This window comes from Hippichthys cyanospilos, chromosome 4, assembly GCF_059441005.1.
Source record: "Hippichthys cyanospilos isolate Australia breed blue-spotted pipefish chromosome 4, RoL_Hcya_1.0, whole genome shotgun sequence".
Taxonomy (NCBI): domain Eukaryota; kingdom Metazoa; phylum Chordata; class Actinopteri; order Syngnathiformes; family Syngnathidae; genus Hippichthys; species Hippichthys cyanospilos.
In genome coordinates this window covers 13941691-13952855 of record NC_142372.1, presented here as the reverse complement: position 1 = coordinate 13952855, position 11165 = coordinate 13941691, and the positions used below count along the sequence as shown (strand labels likewise).

The window sequence follows — 11165 nt, the reverse complement described above, 5'->3', positions numbered from 1 at the left end:
TGCGATCCAGAACAAAATATACAACAGCGTACCATTTACTAGAAAATAATCTAACATTTATTTAACACTTATTATTAGGTCTTGAACAACTACAGGTTTTTTTTGTTAAAACAGATTGTTCACAATGTGATGTGGCTTAATAAATACCATCAATAACGTTTTCAATCACTTCAATATGATTATCACTTATTACCTCACGAAACAATTGCATTTATATTACAATATTCTTATTCTTTCCCCAAACAATGTGTAAAAAGGAAAAAGTGCATGAATAAAAAGATGGTGAAAAGGAAAGTACAGTATTGTATGGGAATAAGATAACAGCTGAAGGGTGATTTAAAACGATTTCAAGTTTAAAGCTGGAAAATTCTTTTCACATTTTATATAACTCTGCATACATTTACACCAATAAAAATGTAATCTTTAATATGCCTTACATTGAATATGCATAATGCAATTTATTGTATTCCGCCAATGGAGACTGCCGTGGAACCTAATAAACGCATAAAACATATGGACATTTCCATTCACGATCTGAATTAATTGTGCAGCTCTCTTATCTCTACTTTGAGATAGCTATCAATTGATTCCAAGGAGTCATTAATCCAGTTTGAAATATGTTAGGCAATTAAAGATAACTGTGTCCTGTTTCAGGAATCTTTAAAATGATGTTTAACTTTTCTAAATGACAAAATTGACAGTGTAAATATCGTTTGACTATCAACAGTTACTGTACCAATATCTTGACTGAAAATTCCAACCATCCAAAATGTAATTACAACAATATACAGAAAAACATTTTTTAGCTCCTCAATGTAGAGAGCCAAACTTAACTCTAAAATGTTAAATCCGCTTGCCATAAGGAGGTTGAACTTCCAATGACCAGAATCAGAGCGCAGTAACGCCACGAGTTCATCAAATGAGTTCATCAGCAGTATGCACTAAACTACAAGCAAAGTGAATGAAATGAGATGGCCCTTCCACTGGCCAGTAGCACACAATACCGACAATCATTATGTTGCTAAACACATTTCAAAAACATCACTGCAACATTCATGTCGTCAGAGTTCACATGAAAGAATGATGGTGACTACTTTTGTTTCATTTGGCTGGAAAGTGAAACTTCTCTGCACCATGAACGTTAATGTGGCCGTTGTTCCATCATCAATCAAGACTCGACATTATCCTTGCCCGCAAGCTTTGTTTCCATCACATGCGTTGTTTGCATGGTTGGAGGCGTGAGCGCTATTTTTGCGTAGGCTGCGTGTCATGGTCACTCGGAAGGTGTGTGTGTGCTGCAGCTCCATTTTGTCCTCCTCTGACATTTTGATGAAGGGACACCATGAAAAGGCTTGGCGGAAACCAGCACGGAACCTGCGACCGAGGAGGAACTTTTTAGACCGTTCAATTTGGATTAATTTGATTAGCCCACCAAAATAAGAATTCAAATATAAGCCTTACCTTTGGTTTAAACAGCAGTATATGATGGGGTTGTACATGGTGGAGCTCATCGCTAACCAAAAAATGGCCAGGTAAACCTTTCAAGGATAAGAAACCTTATGTGAAAAAACATATTTACACTTTTTGCCACGTACTGTAAGAAAAAAAAAGGAAAGCATATTTTCTTGATTTTATCGTAATGTAGAGTACATTTTGTTCAGATACAATTTCTAGTAAATTTTATTCAGATACAAGTTCTAGGACCATGCCATCCAAAAGCTGGCACTATTTATTCTGTGATATGAGATAGAAGTGATCTACTTTTTTTCCATTTGAGCCATTGTATAACCGATTATTTGCTTAGACCCGCAAACCAGATGTGAGCATGGTGGCGGCAAGCTCAACCTGCTTCATAAAAAGCACTGATTTGTCACAAATGAATGCCATTTTCATTTCTTTGGTGTACGATTTTGAAACAGAGGAGTTACATGACATATTTAATTAGCCATATTTGACAAGGCAAAGTTAAGCTTCTGCCTATAATGAATTCAATAATCTTTTTTCTATGTACAGGTAGTTTTTTTTAAAGAAACAACCAATCACAGCTCAGCTTCCAAGGCTCGCATGACCAAACCCAGAAAACAGGTGAGCTGTGATTAATCATTACCTAGGCCTTGAGCATGTTATGTCATTTTCAGTCAACAGCAAGTGTAAAAATGTGTTTTAATTAAATATATTAGTGTTGCATTAGAAATATGTGATCAATTACAGTATAGACAAAATATGAACATCTTAATAGAGCCCAAATGATTAAACGGCCAGCCGATTTTATCCACTGATTACATCCCTTCAAACATTGGCTAAAAATCTGCCGAATGGCCGATGTTTGCTAATAATAGCCCCAGGTTTAGAATCCCTTTTAAGGAACTATCTTTTCTTCAGCCTTATCCCATAGATATATCACTTGTAGTAACATATTTACAAAAATTAGCAGTCGGTGCCCTACTACTAAAACAATGCGCACGCACCTGTATAAATTCTAGCCTACACATTGTAAATGGATCAATAGATGGATGAAGGAAACCACTGACCTGTTGAATGTAATGTTGCTTATAAATGTCTCTGTTGATTGAGCCCAATATGAAATAGATATGGTAGGGCAACCAGCACAGAGCGAAGGTCACCACCACAACAACCATCATCTTTACTACCTACGAGACAAACGCTTTGCGTGTCATCTCATCCGAGTATTACATATTATATACTTTTGGAATTAATAGCAGTAATAAAGTGGAAAGACTGACCTTTCTCTTCGCAGTGATCTGGCTGTGGTAGTGGTCGGACGCCTCTCCTGGGATGTGGCCCCCCCATAGCGTCTGGCCCACCAAACTGTAGGTCACCAGCATCACCAGCAAGGGGAGCAAGTAGATCAGCAATATCACAGTAAACTGGTAGCTGCGAGGTAAGCAGGAAAATCAATAAGATTCCAGAACATGTTGAATTCAAGTTAGAATGAAAATACACTTTGCTCATCAAAAAAAGGCATACAGAAGGGCAGTTTTCTTTCTTTTTTTGGGCGGGGGGAGGGGGTGGGGGTGTAATGGCCATTAACTGCCACCGTTTTCCCTCACACACTAATCTAATTTGTTTCTTTGATGATCAGTTCAGTCTTTGCGTAGGTTTATGCCTCTTAATACATCACATCACGTCGCACCTGAGTTGGTGCGTTCCTCCGTAGTCGCCCGGCCAGTCAACCATGCAAACAGTTCTTGGGTAGTAAAATCTGGTCACGCTGTAATAGCACTGCGGGAACGCTAGCAGGACAGCCACGATCCAAATGAGTGCGATCACGACCTTAGTGGAGGTGGACGAGAGGCGAGGCTTCAAAGGGTGGATGATGGCCATGTATCTAAAGCGGTAGTGAAAGGTTAATGAAGTCACAGGCATTCTGAGCAGGTATTCTCACACAAACCTGGCATGTAAGATAGCAAATTGATCGTCAACATTCAATTATCAGTCAGGCGTAAAATAATCTATCACGCATACGTCATTAATTTTCTTCTGTCGCCTGGCTGTCCTTCCTGTAAAGGATGATGATCTCCGGTTAACGGCAAATGCGTATTTTGATGGTTGCGCAGGCCCAGTTTAGACGCTGAAGATTTTGCGGGTTTTAGTTTGTGATTCGTTGCTGTTTTTTTTTTTTTTTTTTTTACAACTTTAACACTTTTCTTGGATGATGTTGATCACATTTGTCTCGGCTACTTGGTAGATACTGTGTTTTGCTGGCATGGTCATTTGCCTGCTTTTCAAGTTGGAATTGAGAACATCTTTGAAACCTTCTTGCCCATTGCTAGCTTGCAATTAGGCTTTCTTTGAGAAAGGCAGATGCTTTGGATATGACTTGCTCTGCTGGGTTAAGCATTTCTTCTTTGTTAATACTGGGGCTGATGTTTAAGACCTCCTCGAATTATTGCATCCATATTGCAGTGATGCCAATTTTTTTTTAGTTTTTTTTTTTTAAATCTGAAAGTTAAGTAAAGCCTTTCACATTTTGTCAATAAGTTGTTGCAGCGCTCGACCATTCTCATCACAATTTGTGATGTTTCTTCTTTTGGTGACCACAGGTGTGGATAATAGCAGTTTTCATGTCATTCTAGTGCTCGGCTACTCTGGAGGTAATAGCATATTTTAAAAGATGCATTGATTTAATTTGTTTGCAGGTGCTGTATCTATTATTTGTTTTTTTTTGTAATGAATATTCAATCAAATAGCATTGTCGTCAAGGCCACAACAACCCAGAACAAGACATTATCAAGACTAGAGAATACATTAATAAAGAGGCCGGACCAAACACCGCAAAACCATTTGGGTTAAGAATAACCCAATCACAACAGCGGTAGTAATAATGCACATTTTAATTGGTCTGGATCAACAATGAGTCTGTCCTGTCTGAAACTGAGACATTAAAAAATGACTTTGATTGCAAGCTGAGACGAAGACACTTAAAAGTGATCTTGTGATTGATCTTGGGTTCTTTAAATCTATAAACGAGGTTTTACAAAAATGAGCTAATGCTTGTTCCAGGAATCAACCGCACCTGTGATAGCTTTGTTCAAAAGCGTGTCCTTATGTCTAGGAGATCTGATGATCATATTGTCCAAAATGTGCCATTGTTTTCATGTGATGTTTTTGCTGAAGGGTGGTGACGTGTTTACCCATTGTGTTCAGCTATCTTCGAACACCTTTAAGTAGACGAATAGAAGATCCATTCAAGACACCTTGGAGAGACATTTATTACTGTGGAGCTCTGGTTGCACCCTGACAAAGCCACAATCTTGACAGCCCCTAATTTGATCCATTGGCACAAATGTTTGAGAGGAGAACGCTTTTGTCTGCCTTCACAGCCGTTAGGGGTCACAGAGGTTTCACCTCCTCTTGGCTAATTAACCGCTGGGACCTTCTTTGAAGGGAGAAGGCACACCTGTGGTACTTCTTTGACATGTATTATTTTTAGTGCTACTAGGTATGGGAAGGCAAACCCCTGGGGGGCGGGGGCTGCTTTTCGCCACTAGCTGACCATTACTTTGGAGAGGAGTTTATATGGTTTCCCGTGGGTCTACCCAGACCCACATTTATCTTTTAACAACTATTTGAAAGGCCCATTTTCTTCAACGGCTATTGAAAGGCCCATTTTCCTCTCCACTGTCATTCATGCAAATGGTGATGAATGTAGGCTTCCATGCTTTTAAATCAATTTGCACATTGACTTGAGAATTAATTCAATGTGAACAGGGAATAGCTGCATTAGTCAGAGACAATGGTTATGTCCATGTTTTCACTGAGATTCTAGTTTTATAACAGCTTGGTTTATTATGTTGTATTAAATATGAGCAGAGGAAACTATGCGGTGATGTTATCATTATTCTATGAACGACCTGCTTATTCAACTCAACAGAAACAACGACTCATTTCACAGACTTATACAAAGCGCATACCGACATCACCTTTATGTTTTAAACAAAACAAATCATGATTCATTCACTTTAATCGTTTAGCACCACAGGAGTGGACATGTTGCAATGAATATGTATGATTTGTGGAACAAGAGCATTCAAATGTCTTAGCACTGAAAAAATGCACATCATTAGAGGGGAAAACCCTCCCGTAATTACAGTATTTGATGTGTAATTTGAAGGCATATAATCAATACTTTATTTAAATCTAATAGATGCGTGAGACTTGGCTAAGAGTGGGATCATGCCCTAAAAGTTGACCGAGCGAGACGTCACCGTCTTTGGTGTCTAATGCTGGCACACAATTTATCTATGAATAATCTATTGGATGTTGTTAGATGGTGCAGGTGTAAATAAAACGTACATTAATACTGAAATTAAACTTGCTTAACTGATGAAATGAAGCTTCTCCTCATTCCAAGTAAAACATAAAAACACGCACTGTGCAAAAAGGCACTTAGCAGTTGCGAATTGTAACAATCTAAATAAATAGTATGCACAATTTTACCATAGTAGTAAAATTGCGGGGAAAACAAAGTCAACCTTTGTTGTAGAAATTGTTTAACTGCCTGACTCCTTTCTTTTCTATCTCATCAAGCTGTTTTTGGCAACTCCATTTGTTTCCGGAGTTCTCCTGCATCGCTTACTGCTGTGGACTTACTCACAGCCACAAATCAGCACAAAATCACTTGTTCTTCACCCCCTAAAGCCTTTATTGAGCCAATGCACATTTTTAGCATTCAAAAACTCTCAAGGCACACCATCAAATGAAAAATGTGACAAAGAGCATATCTAGTGAAATAAAGGCCATCTTCTCTCTACTCACAAATGGACAAAACGGTGTCAAATCACGGCCTCTCAAGTAAAACTCTCATCCATCCATTATCTATAGCCGCTTATCCTCACAGGGGTTATAGGCTTGCTGGTGCCTATCCCAGCAGACTTAGCACTAGGCGGGGGACACCCTGAACTGGTTGCCAGCCAATTACAGGATACATAGAAACGAGCAACCACGCACCCAATCACACCCAAGAACAATTTAGTATGTCCAATACACCTGCCATGCATGTTTTTGGAGTGTGGGAGGAAGTCTGAGTGCCAGGAAAGAACCCACGAAGGCTCGAGGAGAACATGCAAACCCCGCACAGGAAGGCTGGAGCCAGCTGGATTCGAACTCAGATCCCTTAACAGTGATGTGGGCATGCTAACCAGCGTGCCAACGATCCGCCCAGATATTTTTCAGTCATATGAATACAATTATGTTATTATGTGACCGTGTCAGGATGCCTCTACTCTCTTTTTTTGGAAAACCAAAACCTTCCCTTACCTGTCCACTGCGATAGCAGCCATGGAGTAAATGGATGAAAACATGGCGGTGATGGGGAAGAAGTTCTGGAATCGACAGTAGCCCAAGCCAAAGTACCAGTCGTTGTGCAGCGCGTAGACAAAGTTGAACAGAGTATTGAAAGTTGCCATCGAAACATCGGAGAAAGCCAAATTGACGATGAAGTAGTTGGTCACAGTCCTCATCCGCCTGTGAGCCAGAATGATCCAAATGACCGTCACATTCCCAGTAACGGACACCAGGATGATGAGCGAGTATGCCAAAGCCCATAGAGCCACCTGAGATGAATGTTTAGAAGAAGAAGAAGAAGAAGAAGATACTGTTTATGATATTTATTGAACTTGCTCTTAGACTGGTCTGAAGCAAAAACTGCCTTGTACCTGCCAGTCAGGCTGTTGAAATTGATTCCCTGTGGTCTCATTCACATCCTCCAGTGAGTCTCTGGTGACTAACAGTGGCAGCAAAGTGGCCTTCAGGTCCCGTTCAATACGCTGAATCAAATTGTCAGTATCCATGTTCCTGTCCCTCGTCACCTGTTGACATAAGAAATGTCAGAAATAGCAATGCATTAGGAGGTCAATTCCTGTCCCTCGAGTTGCAATGTACATCTACATTAGTGTTGCACTCCAAATGAACCCACTATACCATTTCACCTGGCCACCAGGATTTTCTATTTGGCTCCCTGAGTCTCAGCTTGACTTTCTGATTTATAATTGTGTTTGTGAAATATAAATTTAGAAGCAAAAATCACCAATGCTTATCCATCTCTGGGATTGGCCTTTTTGCCACCTGCTGCTCGCTGAATACGACATCACAGTCGCTCACAGGTAACAACCAATCACGGTTCAGCTTGTGAATGTCACATGACCAAATTGAGAAAACAGCTGTTATTGGCCCTTTACTGGGCCATAAGCAACTGTGATGTCATTTTCAGTTGATGGCAAGTAACAAAATGGCCACCCCCCTGGCATGGATTCAAACTGGTGGATTCATTGTTGATCAGAATGGTGTTTTTAAACAAGTGGTTCAACATACAGCAAATTACAGAAAATATATATTTTTTTGCATTGATTTCCCCTTTAATGTTTTAACCCTTTTTTTTAACCTACGACTCAAAATCTGAATGTTGTGGAATTGTGGCCATGAAAGAAGTTTACCCTAGATAGATGATGGATGGATGGATAGAAATATACTCTAGATGGTTATACACTGAAGCACAACATAATATCCAGGCATTTCTAATTGAATTCTGCTTTTACTGCCATGAAGTGTGTCAAGAGAGTAGGAAGAGTTAATCGCTCCACTCTACAACATTTTAATGCAGACATGACAGCACATTCACTCGAGTGTTTACTCGAGTGGTTGGCTGTTTAAGATAATAAAGGCTATTTCTAACACCGACCCCTAAGTTTACTTTACTATGTGGCAGCCATTAGCATTCTCATGGTGTACTGTGAGATCAAGTTGTATCCTCAAAGTTGAACGCAATTCTGGCAGTGGTAGTGGTTGACATAAAAGTCAAAGCACATCATGGTGGTGCTCAGCACGTCTGCCCATCCTGCGATGCTTAATGAGAACAAGGGCGATGAAAAAGGGATGTTAAAATGATATAAAGGGAAATTCTTATAGGCACAAGCTGCCACCATCAAAAACCTCTATTAACTTTATATTTTAAGTAAGCTTTTACTGTTGTACATATATAAAAACAATTAACTGGCAAATTAACACTGAGATGATGTAAAGCTGCTCACTCTTTGAAACTGCCTAAGACAAGGGTTTATGTCGTTTTTCCAAGCCATAGCATTATTAGGGTATCCTTAAAACATGGAATAATTCACAATAAATTACAATGTTGAGTATTTTTTTCAAGAGCATACATACGACCAGCAGTCAAAAATAACACATATACTAGCTTATGTGAATGATACAGTAAAGTCAGATTTTTTAATTGGCTTGAAGCAGTTCAGCTGCTTTCTAAATTTGATCAAGTGATGTTTGCAATCTGAGCCCTTTGGCGCTGTAATGTCATTATTAGGGGACAACAAGTGCACCCTGAGTCAGATAAAAGCGGGTGATTTTGATATTTTTGTTTTGTTTTGTTTGTTTTTACTTCCAAGGACATTTGCCCTAATTTCTACGTATAATGGCATTTGACTTCCACTGGATGTGAGCGGAGCTGTCCATTGTGCTTCGATAGTTGATAGCTTTTTAAATGCATTTTCTTTGCTCGCTTCAGTTTATATAGTCTATTAAACTAAACTGTGTAATCCATTCCACCCTATTAACTCCTCATTCTCTAACGACAAGCCACCACTGATATAAAACAGGCAGTTGGCCAATACTCTGGCTCAGTGAATAGAATTGTAATACAAGTAGGACTGAATACAAATAGAACAGTAAGGATCAATGTATGTGTGTATTTTTCTGGGTTTTTCCCTAAACATAAAAAAACAAAACAAAAAAAAACATTCATATTATGGTAAGTGAACACTCCAAAGTGTTTATTAATTTAAATTTGAGTATAAATGTTTGCTTGTGCACCGCCTCTCACCTTAAGCCAGCTGAGATGGGCTCCAGCTCACCCAGGAATGAAGACAAATCATAAATAAAAAATAGAAATAGATATCTTTTATGATATGGATGTATAGAATATCAATTATTCAGTTAGGTTATGATAAGAAAAAAAAAACCCACAGAGTCCGTACTGAAAATATTATGCTATGTAATGTTATTTGAAAATTAAATTTGTGTGTCTGTGCTCCCGGTTGTTCATTTAAAAATCAACAAATAACTGGCCAAAATATTAGGTACACATGTCTACTTACCTTAAATACATAGCCTATGTCCTAAATCTTGGTTTGCACAAGATAAATTTAGCTTTTTTAGTCTAAGAGTGGAGCAATATATCACTGTATTATAATGCAGTCTGTGTCATAATGAACACATTATTTAAAACATACTCTTCTTGACCACCTCTACATTAATTTGATACAGAATTACAATTTGTGAAACCATATCCCTTCATTCATCCTCATATACTATCTTTGATGTTTATGAAGTCTTTGCAATTGGTTCAGAACAATTATTCAGGAGCAATCACACCAAATGATGAACTAGTGCACCGCAACAGCAAGTATTCTCAATATAGAGAAGCAGCTAAATCTGTTTTGTTATTCTTACCTTACACGGGAAAACGGGGCAGTCTGTCATCCATGTGACTACTTGGTTCCAGATTGCTGCCAAGAATTAAGTGTCCCTTGGTGCGATGGATAACCAGGTCCAATCCATCAAGACGCCCCCACTGTCTTTCCCTCTTTCCTCTATTTCTCTCGCTTTCTCTCTCTTTATCTCTCTCCCTCTCTTTCTCTCTCCCTTGCACACACAAATAAGACCACACAACCACACGCATACACACACACGCACACACTTGAAGGCATTTGTGTGTGTGTGTGCGCACACTGAGTAGATAGGTTCACAGGTGGTGGGTGGGGGTGAGTGAGGGAGGGGCCTGGTTCTGTAATGGAAACATGAATGAGCAGTAACAAAAAATGTATTTTATTCTTCCATTAATATAATTTGCATGGGGGGGGGGTGTACTTCTGTTGCAAATAGCGCACCCTCAAATGGATGAGCAAAGATGAAAGGATAGAATTTTATATGGACGATTGGAGGTTTGGTCTGTAACATGTAAAAAAAAAAAATGCAAACGTCATGATAATTGTTATTCAAAGCAAAGCAAATGTTACATTTTGATTGATTTTATTTTATTTTTCAACATAAAGGTCTGTCAAAATGTGGACAAAAATATGGTTCACAAATGTTTCCATTATTTTTCCTAAATTAACATTTACCTCCTCTCTCTTCTTCCTTCGTGACCAGCTCTTCTTCTACCTCTGTCTCACTGATTCTCACCACTTGTACTAAAACTCCTCCAGCCATTGCTCACTGAACTGGCTGATGATTTTCTTCACATCATTAGCTACAAGTGATGTCAATTCTGAGGGACTTTTGTCATTTTGAGACATGTATGCTTTGATTGTGTTTCACCTTTGATATCTGTGCTTACCTCTATGTAATTAGTCAACAACTAGTAGACGAGGCAATTTAAAGTCAGATTTATTTATAAAGTCCTTTCTCGCAACCAAGTCTCACAGGGCTTCACGAGTGACAGAATCACAGACAACATTACAAATTCACAACGGCATCCCCTGAACTAGGCTCCCAGAAGGGCAAGAACAAACTCAAAACACCATCTGGGGAAAAAAAGAAGAAACCTTAAGAAGGGACGGCAGCTGGAAGAAGACCGCCTACCGGGCTCAACAGGCTGCAATAGATGTCGAGTGCTCAGAAGACAAATTGTGCTTGCA

At 39.1% G+C, this 11165-nt stretch overlaps 1 protein-coding gene across 2 annotated transcripts; it reads right to left on the bottom strand.

Annotated features, from left to right (window-relative positions):
- Positions 1-34: 34 nt before the first annotated feature.
- tacr2 (tachykinin receptor 2) lies at positions 35-10169 on the bottom strand. 2 transcript variants are annotated; one of them, XM_088414138.1, is made up of 9 exons: positions 9979-10076; positions 9350-9375; positions 7179-7331; positions 6781-7076; positions 3155-3349; positions 2745-2895; positions 2532-2651; positions 1462-1538; positions 35-1374 (listed from the first exon to the last, which is right to left on the bottom strand). In XM_088414138.1, exons 3-9 carry the CDS (start codon positions 7311-7313, stop codon positions 1182-1184), a joined length of 1167 nt encoding a protein of 388 aa, XP_088270264.1. In that variant the 5' UTR covers positions 7314-7331; positions 9350-9375; positions 9979-10076; the 3' UTR covers positions 35-1181. The 2 variants fall into 2 exon arrangements, with proteins under 2 accessions (XP_088270264.1, XP_088270263.1); XM_088414137.1 differs by lacking the exon at positions 9350-9375 and having other exon boundaries at positions 9979-10169.
- Positions 10170-11165: the final 996 nt, after the last annotated feature.